The sequence below is a fragment of the Pleurodeles waltl genome, chromosome 3_1 (assembly GCF_031143425.1).
Source record: "Pleurodeles waltl isolate 20211129_DDA chromosome 3_1, aPleWal1.hap1.20221129, whole genome shotgun sequence".
In the NCBI taxonomy this organism is placed as follows: Eukaryota; Metazoa; Chordata; class Amphibia; order Caudata; family Salamandridae; genus Pleurodeles; species Pleurodeles waltl.
In genome coordinates this window covers 813762324-813789353 of record NC_090440.1, presented here as the reverse complement: position 1 = coordinate 813789353, position 27030 = coordinate 813762324, and the positions used below count along the sequence as shown (strand labels likewise).

Genomic DNA, 27030 nt, shown 5'->3' with positions numbered 1-27030 from the left:
TATTTTTCCTCTTTCTCGTTGCCGGAGCAAAGCTTGGCCAGTCAACAATAATTGAAATACATTTCTTGTTACTTTCTGTGTGAAAGCTTATCTGTGTATGATCCTTGGAGAGTGAAATAAGCTGTGAACCTGCAAGTGGGAATGAGCTGACCTTATTGCATCATCCAGCTACAAATATCCATCTGAACTGCGTGAAGTGGAGACGTCACTGTATGGTAGTTCAAAAGAAGAGGAAAACGTTTGACTTAACATGTTTGATCCTGATTGGTTCTTCTCATGGGAGCTGTAGGGAGTTTAAATTCTCTCTTGCCCAATAGAGGTAGACTCCTGGCCAAATACATTTCTCACTTGATTGACACTTGCTTGACTGAATCTTTGATTCTGCCTTTAGAGGCTTTCCCTGCAGACATCTCTGTCCAATGTATATCATACAAACCGGACTTCTCTAGCTCAGCAAATTAGGGTATTTCTTTTCATGGGAAACTGTTTTCTCCATTTATCACAGTTCTCATATATGTTGCTTTCTACCCCCTTCTGCCTTTCTATCCCTTGCCCTGGGCCAAGGGTGGAATGAACAAGCACTGGTAAAGCCAATAGGGCTCGCCTCTGGGACCTACTGGAGTTGTCAATGGCTTTGAGCCATGCTGCACACAGCACTACCAATGCAGAAGCAACACAGGTGGGGTGAGGAGTGTAGCGGTGAGGATGAGACGCAAGAGATGAAAGAGAGGCGCACAGGTAGGGGGTAAGGAATATTGAGAGGAGGCTTGGGGAGGCAAAACAATGGGCCTGAAAGCAACATGGAGTGGCGGGGGAGAAGCACACTTTCGAATAAGTAACAGGAGTGGAAAGAACACGAGGACAACAGCAACAGAGAGGGTTCCGAGGGAGAAGCACACGGACAAGAGACAGCTGCAAAAAGGCATCCACTCATGAAGTACTAAAATAAAAAACATGTAGTGTCTGAAAAGCTAGCAGAAGCAAGCCAATCAAAAGTAATCATAAAGAGGTAATGATCCACAAGGGAAAAAAATATAAAAACACAAGATTGACAAGTTGGGACTCTAATAAGAAGCATGGAAATTAGTGACCAGAGACACAACTAATGGAAAGCAATGGGTGTGCTCCAACCTCTCAAAGTCCTTGGTAAACCCATATATGTTCCGCAGCAGATAGCGCATGAGCTGTCTAGTTGGTCGGGCCTAAAAAGCCCCAGTTCCCAAATCTGAGCTCTGGTGCTCACCGCCTGCAATCAGCAGCATAAATAATGCAAGCCATCCCTTGAAACCACACTTTACTGAACAATTTCGTAATTGTTCCTTACCTGAGTAATATCCTTATCTTCACGAATCTGCAAAGCTCCAAATGCGGAATGTATATATATATATATATATATATATATATATATATATATATATATATATTTCAAAAAAGGAGAATTCTCTTTCTACTTTGATAAGAGAAGAACCGCACTCCGTCGTTGTGCCAATAATAATTAAACTTTGCCTAGTCATCAAGATGCAAGCAGTGCACTATTGGAAGAATGGGGTGCGCATATTTTGGATTCATCAAAGGGATTAGTTTTGATACTTATCAAACATGCGGAAATAGCACTGAATAAGATTCAGAATCAATTGAAAGTTTTAGAACAAGAAATTGAGGGCATAAAGTTAACGGAAGAAGAAAGTAAAATCAGGAGTGAAATGGCTGTAAAAATTCAACAACATGAGACTGTGAAAATACGCAAACAAACTAAATTTCAAAGGGATAAAAGTGACTATGAAGAGGGGAGAATTTTTACCTTTGCAAGGAGATTTCAATATGCAAAGTCAAGAACAAATTGATGTATCTCAAATAGAAAAATCGGATAAATCAAGTAATGAATCAAGGTCAACTGATAATGAATCCAGTGACGGAGAATCAACTGCCACTAATACACAGGGAGTAAAACTAACCTTGTTAAATGAGATGCGCCTCGCCCTCCAACAACAATCCAAAGATCAGCAAGTGAAAACAAGAGGGCGAGGAAGAGGACGGGGCGCAAAAGGAACAAACCCACACGAAGGGGACAAAGAGGGAAGACAAAGAAAAACCAGGGCACAAACAGCAGCAATTTTCAAGACTTAAACATTATCAATCTTTCTACCAGGGAAATGTCCCAATCGGAGGAATCTGTCCTGAAAAAGGGGTTACAATTCTGTCCATCTACTGATTTGGATTTAGTACAAACACAAATAGATTTTTACAAGTATATACGTAAAATGAAACTTGCAAAAACTTTTGCAGAAGCCAAAATGAAAGAGAAAAATGACCCACAAATACAGGAGCATGATTTAACTGTGGGAGATAAAGATACTTTGATGACTTTGGTGAATTTAGATCTAGGAGACAAACCAGTAGAAGTAACTGAAATAGTGAAACCTCTTGGGGCTGGCCTGACAGATAAAAGGCCACCTTCCAAGTTTTACCCAGTCTTACCAGCAGGGAACAAAATAGATCTATTCGCGGAGATGGTCATTCATGACCTTTATAAAAAGAACTGGAATAAAAAAAGAGGAGAATTTAACGATACCAGAGAAACAGGAGCTGCACAGACTTCAGATGGACACAACGGTGGAAATCAAACCTGCTGATAAAGGTGGAAATATCGTAATACAAAACAAACAGGATTATGTGAAAGAAGCCATGCAGCAATTGTTAGATAAAACATGTTATACACATGCTATTTATTGGGAACCCACTAATAAAATTGAAGGAGGAGATAAATCTGTGTATTTCAAGGTGGGAAGATCTAGGTCTCATTGATCAAGTAGAGGCTAAATATCTACAAGTGGAACATCCTGTAACCCCAACAATATATTACCTCCCTAAAATTCATAAAAACATGCAACATCCACCGGGTAGACCAATAATATCAGCCAAAGCATCCTTATTAGAACCCATGTCGGAATATATTGATTTCTTTCTGGCACCTTTAGCAAGAAATTTGAACTCCTACATGCGTGATACAGGAGACTTATTGTTGCAATTGGAAGGCATACCCTGGCAGGATACCTACAAATTAGTAACAATGGATGTGGTCTCACTCTACACAAATATTGAACATCAGATAGGGATCCAGGCATGCAAATTCTTTCTTGATCAAAGGAATATACGTTTTTATCAACTTAATGAGATGCTTCTGAAAATGATCAATACTTGTTTAACAAGTAATTATTTTCTGTTTAATCAACAACTATACCTGCAAATAAAGGGCACTGCAATGGGTTTTTCTTTTCCCCCGAACTTTGCTAATTTGACAATGGGTTGGTTTGAACAGCGAATAGCTTGGGCAGAAGAGATTGAGACTCATCAACAAAAAGTAGTGATCTGGCTGAGGTTCATTGATGACCTTTTTCTTATCTGGGATAGTACTGAGCCAGAATTTGATGAATATTTTAAGATTTTGAACTCCAATGCAGCAAAACCTAATTTTACCTATGACATCAGGGCAACACGTGTGACATTCCTAGACACAGAAATTTATGTCAAAGAGGGGACAATTCAAACCTCATTACATAGAAAGACAACAGCCACAAATTCTATACTACACGCTAACAGTTTTCACCCACCACGAACGAAGTGGAATATCCCTTATGGTGAATTCTTACGAATTAAGAAAATCTGCTCAGAACCGAAAGAGTGTGAGGAGCACTTAAAATTATCAGAGGAGAGATTCCTGGCAAGACAATACCCGAACAAATGTTTAGCCTTAGCGAAGAAACGTTTGAAACAATCATCAAGAGAACAACTAATTCATGGAGGTAACCAAGCTACTAAACATGCCAAACAACAACAGTTGAGGTTTATAACAACATACTCACAGAGTGCCACACAAGTTCGAAAAATCTTGGAGAATCACTGGGCAATTTTACTAATGGACCCAACAGTGGGAGAAATCATGGGACAATACCCACAAATGACTTTTAGAAGAACAGCAAATCTAAGGGACAAATTAACACACAGTCATTTCCAAATTAGAAAAACAAACTGGTTACAGAAACCTGGTTTTTGGAAATGCAGTAGCTGTAAGGCATGTAAAATTGGTGTGAATAAGAAAGAGTACTCTACAAATACTGGCATGGAGAGAGTGATACTCAAGCATTTGAATTGTAAAAGTCGATTCACAGTATATGTGATTGAGTGCCCTTGTGGGCTGAAATACATTGGTAGTACTATATGTGAGACTAAAAATCGAATTTTAGAACATATTCAAGCAACTATTAATACAGATAGGAGCTATGCAACAGCGAGACATATGGAACAAAAACATGATAGCAAGTGGGAACTCATGACATTTTATGCAATTGATCAGGTACCAATACTAGAACATGGTGGTGATAGAGAAAAAAAATTGCGTCAGCTGGAATCCAGATATATACTGGATATCCGGTCTCTCACTCCGTTAGGTCTAAACCAGGATGAAGAGTTATTTGTACACCTATAAGGGTCTTCTTAGTTAACAAAAAGTTTGCCACTTATTAACTGAATCTAATCATTTTCAATATGTTTCTCTTTTGGGGGGTTTGATGGGTTTATACATCTGTTAAGAAAAATGTTCATGCCTGAGGGAAGAATTATAGGCTTGTGCTTTACCTTTCCCTTTTCCCTTACTCTCCCCCCCCTTCCCCTCCCTTTTCTCTTCTCACCTCCTTTTTTCGTTTTTCTTTGTTAATTATTTAGATAGATAGATATTTTTGGCGCCAAAAATAAAAGTTTATTTTAGGAATAACATTAAAATATACTTACATCAGAGGTGCAGGATTTAGTGAGGGCAATTGTTGAAATACATTTTTAGGGATTGTTCCACTTTAGGCAACAAATGTATATGATTCCTATGTGAACATTAATCAAAAATTAATGAGGCCCCATGCAGTATGTTAACACACCTCAAGAACTTTTCTAATATTGTCTTTCAATCTTTTTCAATTTCAGAAACAAAATCTAAAAATATAAATTAAAAAATCATTTTATTTGAGGAGATGTTACAAACTACATCTACCAGAAGACATTGCAAATGTGGAATTTAGGAGAAAAATAACTCTGATTTCTGTAAAACTTATTGATGGTTGAAGGATATTTGTAAAAAAGTTTTGGTGTTTTCTTGCTAAAGTATATATATTTTGTGATGTCAAGGAGTAATTGTTGATAATTTGGTGTAATTTTAGTAGTATTTTTTCTATTGAGTTTAGGTAGTTTATTTAAAGCGCTAAATCAGTACACAGGAAACACCTGTGAACAAAGTCCGGTGTGACCGAAACGCGTCAGGGGATTCCTGTTTTGTTGGCTTGTGATCTCACGAATGGAATAAAAGTTTAATTATTACTGGCACAACGACGGAGTGCGGTTCTTCTCTTGTCAACGTAGAAAGAGAATTCTCCTTTTTTGAAATACGGACGTCCTGCCTTTAACCAGCACCCCTGGAGAAATAATTGCGCTGTAACCCGCTTGTCAGGACATTTCTTCTTTTTGTGGGTGTATATATATATATATATATATATATATATATATATATTTAGAAGAGGCCTTCACCCCCTTCACGCTCAGCCATTAGAGAAAACATCTTCTAAGACTGAGGAAAAATGTTGTATACTTTGGTTGCAAATGTGGTGCACGTGAATATATGTCTTACTAGATTGTCCTTATTTTTAAGTGAGAGCCAGCATTTTTTTAAACCAATCTTTATCAAGTATAACAGAAAAACACGAATGGTAGCATGCAGTTTGTTTTTTTTTTACTGCATGTGCAATCTTTAGATGCAACCTGTGCTCTGGCAAGATTTTTGAAGATTGTGAATTATTCTATACCATGATTATGTATATTTATGGCCTATGACTTTTAAGGCATTTAACTGAGTTGCAAAGGGCAACTTGTAGCCTGGTATGATGTTATGTGAGTCTTGTATTGCGCATCACAAAGGTTTATTTTTTATAGTCGTAGAACGAATATTTGATGTTTTATTGTTGTTTTATTATAAATCACTGTTTTACGAGCGTGTGGCTCAAATAAACATAACATTTTGACTCGCGGACTGAAACATATCGTCCATCTCTTCCTCACTTTGTTCCTTGCTCTCTTCACCAACATTATTCAGTCGCCCTGAACTCTTCATTCCCTCTTCAACATCAACCAGTTTATGGACAATGCTCTGGGTTACTTTGACAAACACATGCATGCAGTCTACAGCGCAACTCTTGTACTGAGCAGCATTACCAAACAACTCATGCTTGCACTTTTCCTTTAATCCTATTGATCTTTAGGTCCACTGTATATTCTGCAATCTGCTTTTTTACTTCATCCCTTTTTTTTATCGCTCTACTCCTTCCTTACTCAGAATCTCTCACTGCTTCTACTTGATCTCTTACTCTACAGGAGGTGCTTGCTGAAAGCTGCATTTAACGTGCAAGTTTAATACAATTTAGAAATAATTAAATGAGCACTGGGCGGATTTTGAACAAAGGCATTTTGAGTCAATAGTGTGCCTGCGAGGAGAAAACCCTTCTGCTGCACAGAATGCAGGGCCGCAGACAACTCCCACAAGAACAAAGCTTTAGTAAATGTATTTAGAAATAGAAACACATATTTAAGTATCTAAAAATAAAACGAGGTAGGCCTGAAAACAAAAGTGATTGGTATAATGGAAGGGGCGGAAACGAGAAAATATATAAAAATTGATTAGTTGGCTCAATCATTCTGCAAAATGACTAACAGATAAACCTTGGAATGAAATACAAAACGTTAATGTAGGAAAATGGCTCCCTGTTGCAGTTACCCTCCACTTTTTGCCTGGTATTGATGTTGACTTGACTAAGAAGTGTGCTGGGATCCTGCTAACCAGGCCCCAGCAGCAGTGTTCTTTCACTAAGAATGTACCATTGTTTCCACAACTGGCACACAGAAGTCCCTTGTGAAAGGTACCAGTGGTACCAAGGGACCTGTGACCAGGGAAAGTCCCTAAGGGCTGCAGCATGTGTTGTGCCACAGTAAGGGACCCCTCACCTAACACATGCACACTGCCATTGCAGATTATGTTTGATGGTGGGGAGAAAAAGGCAAAGTTGACATGGCATCCCCCTCAGGATGCCATGCATACAAAATACTACCTTTGGCATAGCTAAGTCACTCCTCTAGCAGGCCTTACAGCCCTAAGGCAGGGTGCACTATACCACAGATGAGGGCATAGCTGCATGAGCAAAATGATCCTACAGTGTCTAGGTCTATTCTTAGACATTGTAAGTACAGTGTGGCCATTTTAAGTATATGGTCGGGGATTTTGTCAAAAATGAACTTCACAGGTCCATAATGGCTACACTGAATACTGGGAAGTTTGGTATCATTCAGAATAATAAACCCACACTGATGCCACTGTTGGATTTATTACAAAATGCACACAGAGGGCATCTTAGAAAATGTCCCCTGTATTTTACCCAATCCTTCAGTGCAGGACTGACTGGTCTGTGCCAGCCTGCCACTGGGATGAGTTTCTGACCCCCTGGGATGATAGCATTTGTGCTCTCTGAAGCCAGAAACAAAGCCTGCACTGGGTGGAGGTGCTTAACACCTCCCCCCTGCAGGAACTGCAACACCTAGCAGTGAGCCTCAAAGGCTCAGGATTCGTGTTACAATGCCCCAGGGCACTCCAGCTAGTGGAGATGCCCACCCCCTCGACACAGCCCCCATTTTTGGTGGCAAGTCTAGAGGGGATAATGAGAAAAACAAGGAGTCGCCGCCTACCAGTCAGGACAGCCCCTAAGGTGCCCTGAGCTGAGGTGACCCCTGCCTTTAGAAACCCTCCATCTTGGTTTTGGAGGATTCCCCCAATAGGCATAGGGATGTGCCCCCCTCCCCTCAGGGAGGAGGCACAAAGAGGGTGTAGCCACCCTCAAGGACAATAGCCATTGGCTACTGCCCCCAGACCTAAACACACCCCTAAATTCAGTATTTAGGGGTGACCCTGAACCCAGGAAATCAGATTCCTGCACCCTACACAAAGGACTGCTGACCTGAAAGCCCCGCAGAGACGACGGAGACACCAACTGACGTGGCACCAGCCCTACCGGCCTGTCTCCAGACTCAAAGAACCTGCACAGCGATGCATCCGACAGGGACCAGCGACCTCTGAAGCCTCAGAGGACTGCCCTGAACACGAAGGACCCAGAAACTCCACAGAACAGCAGCACTGTTCACAAACAGCAACAGCTTTGCAACTTTTTAGCAACTTCCAAAGAACTCACTCTTCCCGCCACAACCGTGAGACTTCACACTCTGCACCCAACACCCCCGGCTCGAGCTCCAGAGAACCAACACTGCAGAGAGGACTCCCAGGTGACTGCGACCTTGTGAGTAACCTGAGACGGCCCCCTTGAGCCCCCACAGTGGCGCATGCAGAGAGGATCCAGAGGCTCCCCCTGACCGCGACTGCCTGGAACAAAATACCCAACGCCTGGACCAAGCACTGCACCCGCAGCCCCCAGGACAGAAAGGAACTGAACTCCAGTGCAGGAGTGACCATCAGGCGACCCTCTGCCTAGCCCAGTCGGTGGCTGGCCCGAGAAGCCCCCCTGTGCCCTGCCTGCAGCGCTAGAGTGACCCCCGGGTCCCTCCATTGATTTCTACAGAAAACCCGACGCCTGCTAACCACACTGCACCCGGCCGCCACTGTGCCGCTGAGGGTGTGTTTTGTGTGCCTGCTTGTGTCCCCCCCCAGTGCTCTACAAAACCCTGCTGGGTCCACCCTCCAAAGACGCAGGTACTTACCTGTTGGCAGATTGGAACCGGAGCACCTCTGTTCTCCATAGGTGTTTTGGGCCCTTCTTTGACCTTTGCACCTGACTGGCCCTGTGTTGCCGGTGCGTTGACTTTGGGATTGCCTTGAACCCCCAACGGTCAGCTGCCTATACACCCAGGAAACTAAACTTGTAAGTGCTTTACTTACCTGAAAAACTAACCAATACTTACCTCCCCCAGGAACTGTTGATTTTTGCTCTGTGTCCACTTTTAAAATAGCTTATTGCCATTTTTACCTATCCTGTGTATGTTACTGCTCTAATTCAAAGTTCCTTACTTACCTATGTGGAGTATCTTGCAATTTATGTATCTACTTCAAATCTTGACTCTTGTGGTTCTAAAATAAAGAAAATATATTTTTCAATATAAACTATTGGCCTGGAGTTAAGTCTTTGAGTGTGTGTTCCTCATTTATTGCCTATGTGTGTACAACAAATGCTTAACACTACCCTCTGATAAGCCTACTGCTCGACCACACTACCACAAAATAGAGCATTACAATTATCTAATTTTGCCACTATCAACCTCTAAGGGGTACCCTTGGACTCTGTGCACACTATCTCTCACTTTGAGATAGTATATACAGAGTCAAATTCCTACAGTTAATTTGGCCCCTTCCGTTTAAGCCAACTTGCTCTAAGTTGCGAAAAATCAATATATTTCATATGTAAGCAAATAAATATAGGCCAACACTTTTAGTAGTTGCGCTCCGAGGTCCGATGCATTTAAAAGAAATAAGGACATATAGTTAAGTTTGGAGCAAGTGATAGTCAACATTAAAGCTCTAAAACCATTATGGTAAACCGTGTTTCCTCCTAGGTAAATCATGAGTCGGGTAGTGTTCAAGAACAAAATAACAGCTTAAGTGTACCTATTGCCTCTACACTTTTATACTTTTATAGTGGGGAACGTAGAGCGCGGTGCAGTATGGGTCTGTGGGTAGTGAGGCATTCTTTGAAGAGTCACACAAGGTACTATGAGAGTATGTTAACGCCAAAGGTTTGGGAGCAGTCAAAACTTCCCCATGACAGGGGTGATAGACTGGCGAGCGTTGGAGATTTGGGGGAGGTTACAGATTTGGAAATATAATTGGTGGAGGGTTAAAGTATGGTCAGGAATACTGATACTGATAAGCAATTAAGTTAACAATTACCCTACTACTAAGGATGGGAAAAACTAAAATTTTCCCTTCGAGGAATATTACAATTGGAGAACCAAATAACACTGCATAAAATTGAATAAGACCAAAAAGTTAAATTTTTTATAGGGTATAAGTGAGTGAAATCCAATAACTTAAAACGTCAAATGTTCAGTGGGAACTTGACTGGTTGTTCAGAACTCACTGTAACAACATGCATTTTCAGCTGCTATGTATACAGACATCGGTGGTGTATTTCGTTATGAGAATTGTTTCTATAGCCGAGTCCGTGCACTTTACTGCAATCCTGTGAGATAGTGAAATTCTGCTGCAAGACACTGATTTAAGTGAAGAGTGGGATGGTCATTCAGAAAAGTACTCATTTCTTAGTAAACGGTTAAATATTTCCCCAACATAATAAGGGAGGAGGTAATGGAGATACGAATTTTGTCACCTTATCATGTTATTTTTAATTGGCGCTTGTGAAACTAGAAATCAGATTTAAAAAGGTGTGACTAATCTTAAAACGTTACCTATGGTCAGATCAGTTATCCTTCGACTAAACTATGACATTTGATATGTGGCGGCTGCAGTTTCCAGGAAATCGGAGCTTATCTGTTGTTTTAAGTTACCTACCAATTTTTGATCTTTGTAATATGGTCCACGCTTTTAGGCACGTTTCAGATCGCTTTTTGTTTTTATTTTCAGTGTTATGCTCCACAAGGAAAGATGGACTTTTTAGATTAATATGGGCACAATCAAATTAATTGCAGTAGAAAGGCACGTTCCAAGCGAAACCAAATCTAACCAAAAATGTTCAAAAATATAAGACTGAGGAAGGCAGACTACACACATTAGGATTAAGCTTAGAGGCAGCAATAGCACTGAAGAGTGAAACAGATAAAGAAACTGTCTGAAATCAGGTAGACAGAGTAACGTGGGTATTCGATTGAGCAGCTCTTGAAGGGCAAGTGGCCTTGAGCTCCATGACACAAAAGCAAGGTAATTTGATGTGGTAGATGGGAGACATTACTGACCTGGTGCAGAAAGAAAAACATTGTCAAGAAGATTTTATTTTCAACCTGATAACTTTATATAAACATGAATTGATTCACAGGCCTTCAGGAATGTTTATGGCAATCAACATAGCGATTATGAGGTTCCTACTCTTCTTCAATTCGAGAAATCTTCAGCGGTTTTGATTGGTCAAATCTGAAAGGGGCTGAGGACCGCTACTTAGAAGAGATAATATCTACAAATAAGATACATTTAATACTGAAAGTGTTGCTGAATGGCCTGCTGAGAAATTAAGTGAAAACAAAACATTTATGCGCCTGCAGCATTTCCAATGTGACAACCTGCTCCTCATTTTTACTACTCTGGCAGACTGAGTTTACTTGTGAAACAGACCAGTGTAGCAAATCTACACAGAAGTGTTCTACCTGATTCTGTATGTTTCTTGATAGCAGAATGCTAGACTTTGCTTGATGAAGGTGTATAACAGGGTACAGCCGAAATTGCTTTACTGTAGTTGGCTACTGCCCCGGTGAGTAGCAGTGGATTGTACTACTGAGGTATGGTCTTTTTTTTTATTTTTTTTACACACACCCCAGGAGGAGCACTTTCCAATGGCTTTCTCTAGTAGGTCTGTGTAGTGTGCCACGGCTGGTCTCCTTGATTCTATGTTGTGGGTATGACTATGCTTGAATGAACAATTTACTTATATTGGGCAATGCCGTTTCTCATTGATACGCAATTTAACTGCAGATGCCTCACCTCAGAATACTTCCTTGGCACCAGACTGGATCCGGAAACTTTTCTCCAAGCGGTACTCTTGTGCACCACTAGTGGCGCTGTGTGGCTCTATGTTGACTCACCACCATCCTTGAAGTGACAGAACAGAGCCACATGTGAGCAATACCCTTGTGCGTTGATGTCAGTTTCTTGTTTTTCCCTTCCGTATCCTCAGATGCAGACTGTAAACAATTGTTGCTAACAATGTGCTGAAAACTAAGTTGTGACACTTCAAGGTGTGGAAAACAGGTCAATTAACAGAAATGGGAGGCGGTAGGGCAGTGAGGAATCTGCTGTTAGCTTTATCTGATAGAGAGCCAAAGCAAAGATAACGCTTCTTCTTCAGATGCTTACTTCTAACAGAAGATTCTTCACCTTTGAATAGACGTCAAAACAACTTTGCTTCGGGTGTTTGATGTAGCACAAATTAAATGAAAATGCACTTTGTCACGAATGATTCCCCCTTAAGGTTCGAGTTGAACTTTGAAACTGAGCAGACAGTTTGATTCAGACTAACTGACTTAGGATTCGACATAGCTGACCCATTTAGTGCTAACCTTTTACTCAAGTAACTCTGCCAATCTCTGTTGAGAAAGACAGGGACAAGAGTCGAATTACTGATTTCTCCCTTTTAGGGGAAGAATTATAAACAACCACATGCCTGAGTAAAAGACTTTCCAGCTGCTGAGGAAGTAGACTATACTGCTAGTAAAGGCGATACATTGTTCAGGCTAAATCCAGTGTCACAGAGCCGTATTATGGTGGTGAACAAAGAGCTCGAGACTGCAGTCCTTGGCAGCCAACATTACCTATCAAACAAGACCTTCATCTACCTTGCAGTGTCATTGTGACATGAAAGCCCACGAGTTTCACCCCACTGCTGCACTGTGAAACTTATAGCACGCAATTAGATTTCTATGCAAAGTCGAAGTACCCGGTATTACACCATCAGTGTTCTACTCATTTCTCATTCATCAAGTATCCGTGTGATCCCTTCGTTCTTGGCGACTTAACACCCTTGCAAAATCCACTCTTCAGTGGAACAAAACCTCTGGGCAAGTGGGCTTTGTGGTCCACGGATCTCTTTCGAAATTGCTCATTTGCTTCAAACTATGCCTACTGTTTCTTCCTGCAACCAGCACCAGAGAACTGTGTAATAATGTGCGACAGTCAGCACGAAGCTGAGTGGTCCTGAACCATGGTCTGAGAAAGCAGAGTGTGGAAAAAAAAAAAACGAGTGAAACAGGTATGCAACCGTGGTAGCGAGAACCCTGATGATACTGCACCATATGTATAACTGCATCACTAGTTAAGCGCCCGGCCCCAGGAAGCATAGAGTGGTTGCTAAGTAAGTGATAAAACTTACTAAGTGTATTACCCTAATATCAAGACTTCAACCTTAAAAGACAAACACTGCCTGTGTATTAATTTTATTGTTTGATATGCTGCTTGTTATAGACTTTCTACCCCAGTCCGTCTTCCAAGAGTAAGCCTAGACTGCTTCAATTTTAAAACCACTAAAAGTTAAAACCTAATGAGGAGGTACTTGATAATTAAGAAACGTCACAGAAGAACCTGATTGGAGCGTTAACCCGTCAGCAGGATTACTTGTCACAAGGACTGCTGAACTGCCCTTGAGCCATGGAAGCTCTGGAGAAATGGCCCTACACTGTCTTCTAGGCAAGACAATTGGATATCAGAGACGCCAGATACCCAATAAACAAATACAGGATAATGTAATGCAGACAAATCTCTCATCCTTCCCCCCCCCCGGATAAACTGGAATTTGAAGTTGCTCACTTAGTCAATATGCTTAATCAAGCAAATTTTGTCAACAGCTAATTATGATTAGCAGCTGGGGCATAGCTACCAATAGTTCAGCAGGAGCACTTGGACCCAGTGGGTGAGGGACCTCTTTACTGTAATTAACAGCTTTTTTGCTACCAAACAACGAAATAAGAGGCCCGCATTTGGGCTCATCGGCACCGCTAACGCTCCACTGATAAATAAGCAGTTGTTTACTTTATGTTTATTTCTTTGTGCAAAAATATATCACTCAATGAATAACAGATCTTACTACTCCAAGGAAAAACACACTTGTGACAATGGAAATTGATGCAGGTAAAGTGTCTGACCGGGCACCGTGACATCGTTTATGGGTCATCCAGCAAAGGATGTGATTTATGTATGAATCATTGAAGTACTGCATCAATGTTGTATCTTTCTTTTTAACTTAAATAAAAATATTGTGAAACTGCTGATTTTTAGGGTTATGTTTGACCGACAGCTTACTGCGCTCACGGATATTTTAAATCAGTGGTTCCCACCCTTTTGACTTCTGTGGACTCCCACTTTACCATTTCTGGAACCCTGGGACCCCCACTGAATCATTGTTGGAATCCTGGGACCCCCCAAATAAATCATAACTGAAAGCTGGGGACCTAATCTGTTAAAATTATTACATTTTCTAAGCAGTCGCTGATCCCCTGAGGGGGTTTCGCGGACCCCCAGGGGTCCCCGGACCACAGGTTAGGAACCACTGTTCTAAATCTTAAATCTATTTCACAAAACATACTACTCACTGTGACAGCATTAACCATCTTGTGTACCTTTTAATGCTTTTACCTCAACCTCATTGGCTTAAATTATGTTCCACTGATGGTAATTACATTTTTTCTGTGATCGCCTTGAATGAAAACTGCTTATGTTCTGGTGGAGCCCTCTGACCATCACTAATGAAGGCTATCATCCACGTATATCTCCTTCCTGGTTCGACTGAATTAACCCTCTGCTTTCTCATGGTATTGTTCCCAATATTTCACCCTCTGTATAAAGAAGACCTAAGCAAGACGTATCCACAACGTTGGTCTCATCCTTAATTCTTATGCACAAAATGTGTGTTTTGTCTACATCCAGTTTGTTTTATATCAATCGTTTACCAAACTGAATTTTGATATTCATGCAGCACAGAGCCCCCAACCTATACTCTACAGATACTGGATGATGTTTACTGCGTGCTTGACAACGGTGGGACCTTATTCTTCATGCTGGTAGATTGGACTCTTGATTTGATTAACCATTGCTTATCGTTGAATATCAATATGACATAATAGGCTTTTGAGGGTACATCGTGTCACACGGGCTGCCTCTCCTCTCAATCAGTGTCTTCATCAGTAATGCATCAGTAGTCCATGTTAATTCAGTTCCCTTTCACTTTGATCTCTCACGGCACAACTGTAATTAGTACTTGGAAATGCTGGTCGATCTCATAAGTGGGTGGGACGTCCACACTCATCAGTATGTAGATGACAACGAGCTGTACCTACAGGTATTTGGCATGATTGTTCCTTCTCTGTGCATCCTCATCATGTTATGAACTAATCACTTCTGCTTATGGTCATCCTCATTCCATGTGGTCCCTAAGAAATGTGATTCAGTCTTCTGATGTTGCTGTCTGCTTCAAGCTTTTGATGTTACTTTGAACAACTGGTTACCGAAAAACCACGTTTGCACTCCTGAGAACTATGCGTCATACAAATATCAGACTGGTTGTAAGGCCTCCAAGGCTAACCTATATCATTTCTGTATTGGAGAACTCATTTTAATCCTTTCAACAGCATACATAATTGAGAATTGCTTATATTGGTCATGAGGCTGTGCATGCCAGATCCACCATCAAATTTCAGCTGCCGAATTAACAGTAAACCCTATTAGCTTTAAGCTACTAGGATTTCTAAAAGTCACAACTTGCCTCCGCTGTTTTTCAAATTGCCATAACAGTATGTAATTCTCGCCCTACTGGTTGGAGAGCATTTCCAAGAACTTTTCATTTTGGAAACATACAAATGCTTAATTATGTTCCTTTAATTTGGGTTTGGCATAACCTGATGATTTACAATTCCTCTACGTTTGTAATCCCTTACCATTATTGAAGACAGCATGTTGTGAATTGTAACCTATGACTTTTTACTCTGTTCTTGCATATGTCAATGGTGTTGTGTAAAGTATTCCGATAAGGTTTTTCTTTCTAGTTCGTGCTAATAAAATCTTTAAATAAACCTACTGCTAAAGAGAAGGTCCTCCAGGTTAATGCTATTGTGGGAAAACCAGTGCAGCCATGAAAAGCGTCACATTTTTCAAGAAAGGGACCCGCGGAGCCCTTTCCAAGCTTTATGTGAAGAGGAAAGGTACTTGATCCTTCACATTGATCCAGTTGAGGAGATGTGTAGGCAACTGGGAATTATTTAAAAAAAAAAAAAAACATTTGTGGTGCCCAAAATTATATCATCGAAAACATGAAAAGGTGGTGAAAGGTGTTGGCGTTAACCTACCACAAACTGTCTCAATTATCCTGGTGCTACAGCAGACACCATAATTAAGGATAACCCAGTCTTGAATATTCAGAGGTATGAGACTATTACTCCTCAGGAAGTAGTTTATTCAAAGGACTGTGAATTTTATATGAATTCCAAAGACGAAACTCCTTAGTTAAGTAATAGAAAGAACTCACAAGCCACGATAAAATAGTTTATATCTTCATGCAGAGGATGAATAATATGCTTATTGAAAATTTCCACAAAAAAGCAAAGAATACAAACTTAAAAAGCATATGCGGAGTCAGTTTTGGAATATACTGAAAATATAACTTACTTGAGGTGCATTTGTAGCCACTAGAAATGCATTTGTGCGTCCTGGATGGTCGTAGTCGTGCATTGCAGCAGCTATAAATAACGCCATTAATTCCAGAGCAGGTACGTTGGATGACAAGCATCCGTAGCTGTCATCAGAAACGGGACAACTTTTAGACGAAATATATGCTACTCGACCTGGTCCAATTCCGCTGTCTGAATCTAGGGTGAAAAGAGTAATCCACTGAATTTATAATATCATGAAGCAATGTCTTTATGATCAGTAAAATTCACTCACATTATACTGACAGTTCGCTACATCTATAATGTGCGTCTGCAGTGTTGGGGAATTATAGTTAAAGTCACGATCCGGATGCAGATTCTGACTTGATTGGTAGTAGAGAAGTAGACTCCATGTTGCAAGGAGTAGCTGGCAGCAAATGGGAAGTCCAGCATTCAGTCGCAGCTCGCTCATATTTAAAAGTGCGGGCGGGTGTGGCACGTGAGGAAGGGGGGGGATGGCGAAGGTGAACTTTTAATGATAATAATAAAAAAAAAATGTTAAAAAAAAAACTTACCTCCTCCATTGCCGCCCCTCCGTCCCTTGTCACTGGTGCAGCAGGCAGAGGCGCCCAGTCTGCCCTGCACCAATCCTGATGCTGCTCAGAGCAGCTTCAGGATTGGCTGGGAGCACCCAGCCAGGGCACTCCCAGCCAGACTGGGAGCCTCTGCATGCTCTTTCCAGCCAGGCTGCAGAGAGTCTACAGTGCATGGGTGTTTGGCCGGTCCGAGACTGCCAGCCAAACACATGCGCTCTGAGGGGAGAGCTCTGTGCCCTCCCCCGCGAGGCTGTCATTCCTTATGCCCCATCCCTTTCACCACCAAGGATTAATAAACCACAAAGGAAGTTTATTATTCCTTTGTGGTGAAAGCGTTGCTGCTTCTGCTGCTGGCATGGGGGCAACGCTCCTCCACCCTTATGGAGGAGCCACCCCTGCCAGCATTTATATACATACTGAGAGCGAAAGCTGGGAAATACATCCTCCGTGCACTCACGCAGTAATGAGCTGGGTAAGAGACGTGGCCAAACATCAGCCAGATGTTTACACCAGACCAGCTTATGCACCTGTAGTTACAGCAGGAAATATTATTTACAGGCATTATTCCCAACTGATACTGCCAACCGCTCAATACTGCAAAGCAGCTCACAAGTGAGAAAAATCAGCATATCTATAGTGCCATTTTTTCACGTGTGAGATTGCAAAAGCAAACACAGCCATCTCAGATGTGATAGCGCCAAAAAAGGGAGCAGCTTTGCTATGTTGAGCTCCTTTTAAAATTGCACCGTTTAATTGCAATTTCAAGTTGTCCATTTAGTTTTATTTTAAGACACAATGCAAAGTAAAAAAGCTAGTCAACTGGGAAATGTGTTCGTTACCCCTCCTCTTGCTCCATTACAAAAGATTTGAATCAGTACCACAGTAGGGTAACTACAAATGTGCTGAGGCCAGTAGACGAAAGCATCTTCATCTGCATAAACATCGAGATGTATAATTTTCAAATCTCAAGTGTAGTTTAAATACAGCCGACAGCAGTAACGTAGAATGGTATAAAGCCATGAGGGATTGTCGGCTTAAGACAGAAGTACGATTTCCTCTCTTTTATGTTCATCACTTCAAACATCTGTGAAAATGCCTAAGAAGGAAAACTAGGGCGATAAAGAAAGAAAAAAAAAAAACACATCAAATTGTCACGACCGGAAACAGTTCCAGAAAACCACTATTCCCCCACCTAAGCTAGCAAGGTTGTTTTTAATAGGAGAGTAGAACACATTTCTCACCTTCAATAACAATCTATTTAGTAGATACTCTTATCTAACAGCAGATTCCTCACATTTTGAATATTCCCTTGGAGTCATACAGGATCTGGAAACTATTCAGCAGTACCTCTGTGCAGTGGTAGGAGGTGCCGCGCAACTCCGTGTTGACTTGCGGAACCGGATATTGTCATCCCACGTGTGAGCTGAAATTAGTTGTTTTCTAGACTTTGCTTCGGGTGTTTGATGTAGCACAAATTAAATGAAAATGCACTTTGTCACGAATGATTCCCCCTTAAGGTTCGAGTTGAACTTTGAAACTGAGCAGACAGTTTGATTCAGACTAACTGACTTAGGGTTCGACATAGCTGACCCATTTATTCTAACCTTTTACTCAAGTAACTTTGCCAATCTCTGTCTCTGAGCACCCACAACGCGTAAATAGTAAATTGGCCTCGACTAGTGTGCAGATCTCTGTACTTGGGCCCTTTTTAGGTAGAAGAGAGACCAGTTCACAGAACAGGGAGGATGGAAGGAATCTGCAGTTAGGTAAGAGTGCCTACGAGCAAGAGCATTACCAAAGGTAATTAACTTGTTCTTCTGAGGATAGTTCTAACTGCAAATTTGTCACTTTTTTTAATAGATTCAAAGCAGTACCTGTCTGGAGGTAGGTTTGAACTGTCTCAACCCAAAAAGTTCTGTGGAAATGAGCACAATGCCTATCTCAATGAAATTGGCTGGTCAGATAGTAGTGCTTTGTGAACAGATGGGGTGATGGCCATGTAGCAGCCTGTCAAATGTCCAGGACAGGCACTCCAAGTGTCAAAGCAGCTTTATCAGGCTTGGCTGTAGAGGGATGAGCCAGCAAACCTCTGGGGGTTGCTTTTTAGCCAATGCAGAGCAGATTAGCCAATGAAGGGCAACGGAAGATGGTCCGCTTGTGCACTGCCTTGCCCTTCTTCACTCCAGCAAATCACACAAATACCCGATCGTCCACAAGATATTCTCTGGTACGATTGATGTAAAAGCTAAGAGCCTTTTTAGAATCCAGCTAATGGAGTCTCACCATCTTGGAAGGGTGAAGCAGAACAAAAAACGCCAGTAGGGTGATGTTTTGCCTGACATTAAAAGGAGTCACCACTTTCAGAAAAGGTAGCTTGGGTTCTCAAGGCCAACTTGTCTGGAAAGAAAGTGGTGTCAGATGGGTTGACAGAGAGGTCTTGCAACTCACTCACCACTGTGCCAATGTTATGTCGAAGAGGAAATCTGTCTTGATAAGAGGAACTATTGGAAAGATGTACAGTGGTTCAAAATAAGTGCACATTAGGAAAGGGAGGGCCAAGTTATGATTCAACTAGGGCATGATAAAAGGAGTGGGTGGAAGCAAATGTTGGAAACCCTTCTGAAAAACGCATTACAATGGGAGATTTAAAAAAAGAGGGCTGATCAAGTAACTAACAGGCACCCGTAAAACATGCCCAAAACAAATCTTTGCTGGTCTGGGAACAAAACAAGAAGCAACACTTTGGATGGCTTATCTTGAAGAGGGTCAATCTACAAAGTACTGCGCCACCCCACAAATTGGCCAGCTGCAGACATATACAGATCCATCAATGGATGTCTGGCTGCCAAACGTACATCTACAACCTCAGGCGGGAGGTCAAGTACAACCTGTTTCAGTTGCTGCCGCTCAATCCCCAAGCATGAAGGTGAACACTGTGCAAGCCCGTATGCAGGGCCCTGCTCTGCCACTGAAATATCAAGTCCGCGAAAAGTGGCTGCCTGATTAGAGGACAAATGCTCATGCCCAGGTGGTCTGTATTCCCACACTCACTGTGCCCAATCCTGCGCAGCTAGGATGACTGTGGTCTGGTCGATCCTAATCTTCACAACTCAGGGCAGGTGAGAAATCGGACGAAAAGGGTACAGTAGTCCACAGTTCCACTCTAAGCAGATTGTGTCTCCCAGAGAGCTGACGCTTTTGGAAACTGCAATGCGCAGAAGGGCTAACATTGCGTGTTCTCGCCATAAAAATGAGCCAAGGTTCTCCCCATCAGGGAAAGAGATGTAGTTGCCATTCATGATCTGCAAGGTGTTGGTAGCCGAGTTTTTCTGTTCTGGCGTTTAGAGATCACACCATGTGGTGTACCACCAGGAAAATCCCCTGGAATTCCAGACATGTTGAGCAGTGTAGAGCCCTTAGCATAGGATCCATGACCCCTTCAAGCCCTGTTTGTTGCAATACTACATGGCACTGGTGTTTTCCATGAGTACCTGCACCAGCCTCCATTTGATGGAAAGCAGAAGGCTTTCAATGCCAAGCGGATAGCCCACAGCTCCACAAGACTGATGTACGGCTGGGGCTACACCTGAGACCAGATGCCTCTGATCTTTGCCCTCTCAAGTGGCTACTCCAACCCAAAAGAGGCACGTCAGTCACCACTGTTCTCTCAGTGAGGTAGTGAGAGTGGTCTGCATCCGACCCAATAGCAGTCAAGCAACAACTGCACTGCACATCTTTTGTAGGCTCCTCCGGACGATGAGGAGGAAGATTTTTCCCACAGATGGGGAGCCCTCAACTGTTGCAGGGAGCATTGGGTCTACCAATGGCCAGCCCCCAGAGGAGCCAAGGATAGAAGGGCTGAAGGGGAGTTTAAACAAGGTTTGCGGTTGTTGCATGAGAAGGTTTTTCAAGCTCCTCAATCAAAACCCCACATTCTTAGACTGTAACCAAAAAGAAAACATAATTTGTAAAAGGCTTTCTTTCTTTGTTTTTTTTTTGTTTTTTTAAAGCGGCAGGCACTGGGGAGGTTGAGGGGGTGAATGGTGAAACAACAGAGGAGAAGGTGATGGGCTGCACACAAAAGGAACAGTGGAGGGGAGGCAAATCCAGCAGTGGGACGCTTGAGGGGACAAAAAACCAAAGGAAGGATGGAGGAAGCAAAAGCAACATGAAGATTGGGAGAAGTAACACCATAGGGCACAGGTGTAGGGAAGAAATGGGAAGAAGCACACACGCAAGTGCAAGAGGGAGAAGCAGTCGGGCAACAAACAGCAACACAGAGTGCATGAGATGAGACATACACAAGGCAAATGGCTAACAAATGCACACACTGCAATGGAGTGCTTCCACAAAAGAAAAATGAGTGCTTGAAAAGCAAGCAGTTGAAGCAGCGATGCCAGCCAAAGAAAAACATTGTAAGGAGACAATGCTCTATAGAAGGTGCAAACTGAAGGTTGGCAAGCTGGGACACAAATAAGAAGTAGGCTAATGAGTCACAAGTAAAGTCAACCAACAATAAGCAACGGTGAGGCTCCAAACCCCTCAATTTTCTTGGTAGGTCACAATATGCCTCACAACATACATAGCAAGGCCTGTCTAGTAGGCTTGATCTGAAAATTACTGCCTAACACGGAGGTCCGTATGGGCTTCACAAGAAACAGAAAACATTAGGAGGAGGAATTTCAGCTTCTAACAAGGAAAAGCATAAACAATTGAAATGCTGTGAGAAACAGGAGAGTGCAGTTCTGATTGTCATTTGGAAATCCACTATTAACAGAACAGGGAGACAAAGCAAGAGGGTGGGAAAGAATTATCAGAACTCTGACAGAAAAAGGGTCTAGCTCTAAAGAGTGCATGAAGTGGGGTCCGCAATCTTGGTTTGCTTAACTGTGAAGTGATATGCAGAGGCAAAGAGTCTTTGCTACCCATTTTGAGACAACCTCTAGAAATGGAAAGATCTGAAGCATGATAAGCAGGTTTCGAGTTATCATGCTCCTCGTCTCAATCCTAACATGAGGTGGCTCCGCACCTCCTAGAGAGCCCATCCCACAAGGCTGAGACATTAAGACAAAAGTACTTCTTCACTTTCTACCCCTACTTAACATAAAACCATCTTCTCTTCTAGGGATTTCCTGCAAGTAACATGGGTGCACCATCCAAATAGGGAGGGGTGCGGGCTGGGACGAGTTGCACAATTAACACAGAGTAATGAAGATTACCAGTAAGTAATAGGATCATTACACCTTGTTGCCTGTGCTCAAATTCCAGTCCTAACACAAGATTACACCCAAAATCTTTAGTAAGATATTGACAATACCAATACACCACACACCAGTAATGTTTTTTTTTTTTAAATAAAAGTATCTGAATTTATTGTCATTACCTCATTGAAACATTTAATATTCCAGAGGCAAAACGGTCAGCAAGCTACTTACTTTAATCCAATCTAAAATGACAAAGTGACCATGCCATGCACAGTGTTGCCATCAATGATGTAATTTCAGATACCATCAGTGATCTCATCAATTATGTCACATAACATGGCTTTAGTGATGTGATATGTGAGGTCATAAGTAGTGCAAGGAGAGGGATAACGTTTTATTTTTTTATTTGAGCTCATTTAAAGTTCATAATACGAAATTCATGCAATTTAATCCCATGAATAATTCATCCATTAATCATTTTTTTTCATATGGTGTATCATAAAGAAATATACATAATTGATACACAACAGCCGCTTTGGTGAGGGGACACCGACTGAAGGATACACAATCGTAGTTATTTGCCGTGAGCTGGTCCCGCATGTAAGAGATTCTCTAATATTATATTGCAACCCCCCTTAGATAGACCCACTGACCAGAAGAAAGTGGTAAGACCAGATAGCCCCAAATCTATTAACATTACCTGCACGCTTAGCATAAGCATCTTCAAAACTGCATTTCTTAGACATTTTCTCACTCCACCTCTGCAATGTAGTGACCCGACTGGTCCTCCAATTTTGCAAAATTAGTGATCTGCCCACTGCTAGTGCTATCATGATTAACCAGTGTATAATCTGATGAGGTTCTCACATCACATGAATTGGAGAAAAAATGGGCTACCTGGAGATAACTCTACGCTACCTTTTCTCTCAGACCTTCACACTTCTGTGTGATTTCCCCCCAAGTTAATAGCCTTCCTCGAGCAACCAAATCGGCCAGCACTTGGTACTCTTGCAAATCCCTGAATGCTACCACTGCTCTGGAGAGTGCAAGGCCAAAAAATTACACTCAGAGCTGCAAATAATAAAAGCAAGCCGGTACCTGGTACATCATATATATAGCCAATAGCCTGCTACACCTTTCCTGCAGTGTCTTATACCTAGTTTTTTTGTTAGCTTTGCAATGTTTATAAAGGCAGGGATAATAATCGAGGACTCATTTGCCATTTCCTTGAAAAAATAATACTCCAGCTCTCCCCCTATCACCCAGACGTCTAGCTGCCAGATCCATAATGGCTGCCTGATAGATGCAGATGTGCAGAACAGTCAATCTGCCCTGGTCCTTTGTGAGTTGCAATAAACAAGGCTTAAACATTAAGAGTCCATCTTCACTTTCTACCACCTTAACACAAACCCCTCTTCTCTTCCAGGGATTTTCTGCAAGTAACATGGGTGCACCATCCAAATGGGGAGGGATGCAGACTGGGACAAGCAGCTTATTGACAAAGGGTAATTAAGATTACTGGTAAGTGATAGGATGATTAACTTCTCTGTGCTCCACATTCCAGTCCTAACAAAAGGTTACACCCAAGATTTTTAGTAAGTCATTCACAATACCAATACACCACACATCATCACAGTTTTTTTGTAAAGTATCTGAATTTATTGCAGTTACCTCACAGAAACATTCAATATCCTAGAGGCAAAACTGCCTGAAAGCTACGTACTTAAATCCAATCTATAATGACAAAGTGACCATGCCATGCACAGTGTTGTCATCAATGATATAATTTCAGCCATTATCAGTGATCTCATCAATTATGTCACATAATACGTCATTAGTGATGTCATGTGTGAGGTCATAAGCAGTGCATGGTGTGGGTGCGAGATATAGTTACTTCAGCTAACTACAACTGCTGAATTTCAGTGTTTTTTGGTTTAAAATGTTAGATGTTAATGATATTTTCACCCTACTATACAGTCACTTTAACTTTTGTTTTTGTCAGTGAATTTCTGAGGTTTTTATCAAAATGGAAGGTAAGAAATTATTACCCTGCCTAACTTTAAAAAAGTAATATGTTATTAACATCCCAACCCAATTTGTGGTGGGTGAGAAAGTGAGGGGGGAATACCCATATCCTGCAGCCAGGTGTTGCATCCACCCCCCTGGTGCACAGCCTTTGGCCATGCTTGGCGTGGGGTCAGTTGCACCGTCTGACCCCCGCCACACATGTATATGGGAGTTGTTTTGTGTATCTAAGAGTTAGAAGAGTTGTGTGTGCAGCCAGACAGTCTCACAGACCCCCCCCCCATCATTTTTTTTGTGGTGCTGCAGTATCTCTGAGGCCCCAGGACACGAGAATTGAGTCCCAAAGCCCTAAAATGGCAGCTACAACATTCTGTTTATGTTGCGACTAGCCAATGAAATCATGTGATCTGATGTTGCGATAACGGAGTACTCTGCAGAACTACAAAGGTAGAGTAGCATGACATATCTATACATTTAGAACCTTAATTTTTTACAACCAACTGAACAGATTTACACCCAATCACAAAACGCACACTTTCTGCATCAAGATCTAGGTTTCTACCAAAGTTGGTCTAATTCCTTTCAGACATTTTGGCTGTAGCACGGTAAAAAAAAAAAAAAATAAAAAAAAAAAATTCAAGTAGGAAAAACACATTACGAGACTCCCTCCCTCCTTTTTTCTTGGCCACACTTGATGCATGTTGAATGGACTTTTTTTTTTTTTTTTTTCAAAGTATTGTTAAGATTCATCAAATAGCACCAAAATTATTAGGAAAAAACAATTTTGTCTGGAAACAATGTCCTGTCACTACACAGTAGCAACTGCTGCTGCTGTGTAATTTTGTATAGAATAAAAAAAGGTGGGGGGGAGGGGGGATTTAACCCACACAAAAGAAGAAATTAAGCAAGAGGGTTGAGTTGATTTATTCCAACATTAATGGGAACATGAAAGAGTAGAAGGTAAAAACAGATGGATATATAGGTTTATATATATATTCCTTCTTGACCACTAACCCCTTTCCTCTTAGAATGCTAAGCCCATTTTGTAAGTTTAGGGATGGTCTCACTTAAGCTTTAAGAACATTTTTCCACAAAAAAATATTCTAGCCAAATTTCCATCCTTTCTTTCTCGCTGGACCGGGACAAAGTCATATGTTCACGCTGACTCCAATGAGTGCTGGCCAGATACAGGAACCAGGTTAGTCCAGCTGAGCTGTCATTTATGTCTTTGATAGAAGGCTTCACATCACTTGCCATCAGTTCTGCTCGGGGGCTGCGATGCAAAGTCCTGAGTCCACTTCTGTTGCACTACATCTGTGCCCATCAGGAGCTGCGAAGCGAGGTCCTGCATCATGCTGCTTTGGTTCTGATGAGACAGTCGATTAGGAGTTGTGAGGTGATGCAAAGGGATGTCCTGCGCCAGGTTGTCTCATGCTGCACTGATTTGGAAAGACCCAGTGCCAGGCAGTTAGGAGTGCACTCTGATGCCAGCCAAAGTCCAGGACCCAGTGAGCACATCTTGGCTCCAGTTGCACATCCGGTGCAGGAGGTCAGCTGGGTAGTTGCAGGGAGGCCTCTAGCTTGTTGTGTCCCTGTAGTTCCTTTAGTCATTCTGAGTAGCCTGGGATGAATGCAAGCAGGTCCAGTCTTCCTTCTCAGACAGCAAAGTAGCTTTTCTGTAACCTCCATGGGTTCAAGAGTGTTCAGATGAGATGTCCTACCACTGCATGTGGCTCTTGAAAGTTCTTTCCCTGTCAAGGGCCAAGCATGTCTGGGGTGACAAAAAATAGGGCAGGTCTAGTGTCAGACTCCTTTGTGTGTTCGGAAGGCAAATCTCTGAAATGTAGATGTCAGTGGGTTTGGTTACAGCCCCTTCTAGTCATCCTGTCAGGATGGGCCATCCTGTCCACACCTAAGCCGCCTTTGTGTTACTGTCTGGATGCTATACACAAATTCCAACAGGGTTATAACATTTGTTTGGTAGGAGTGGTATTCCTCTTACACTTCTAAAGCCCTGGGTTTAGTCTCTGAACATAAGTGAATCCAGTACAATATAGAGGTGCTCTCCTGATATCCAACACTATGTTACCAATATAGTGTATAGCATTTGTGAGGGGAAAAAACGACTAAGCCAAATCATATATTACAATACGCAGCATACACAAAAAAAATTAGGAAACATTTCAGTGATGAGTCTTCGTCGATAAATGCACCGTAAAAAAAATTACTCATCTATTAGGAAAAACAAAGTCCCATGAGTACTAATTAGTAGTACAAATTTAGTTGTTTGAACATTTCCATTAATGTTGGCAAAAAGTCAAATTCTTGAAAAACTCTGATAGATGACACGTTTCCTCTACACTTGACTTTCTCACAGCTAAAAAGTTTATAAAATTAAGTACATAAATGTTCTTGGAAAACACGTTGCAGTATACTTAAATTATAAGGATGAGTAAAAAAAAAAAAAAAACAGTGATCATGCATTGAAAGAAGTGATAAGCACCATGATGCTATTGTGTAGTGATTCAGTATATTTCGAAGGTTTGCAAAGTTGTGTACTATTGGAAAGGTTCCGCATGAACACACGAGACAGAAAGATACCAGAAACACTACTAAAAATTGTTAAACCTATAAGTATCCCGAAAGCTATTGTGAAAGATTGCACCACTCAAGAAAAAGTGAAACCATTATTAGTGCAAACCAACAGTCCCATATTGTATGAAAGATACCTGAGATAAAAAAAAAAATATGGCACATGAGCCTTGCACCAAACAAGGCCAAGTTAAGTCCTTGGCTCTACAGAAAATGGGACCTCC

The 27030-nt window shown here is 41.7% G+C and overlaps 1 protein-coding gene across 1 annotated transcript in view; it reads right to left on the bottom strand.

Moving 5' to 3' along the window:
- The window catches only part of PDE3B (phosphodiesterase 3B), a 1361488-nt gene that overhangs the window by 239999 nt on the left and 1094459 nt on the right, over positions 1-27030 (bottom strand). Inside the window, exon 13 of the mRNA XM_069223694.1 lies at positions 16409-16608. Within this exon, the coding sequence (XP_069079795.1) occupies positions 16409-16608 (200 nt within the window). The remainder of the gene's footprint in view (positions 1-16408; positions 16609-27030) is intronic.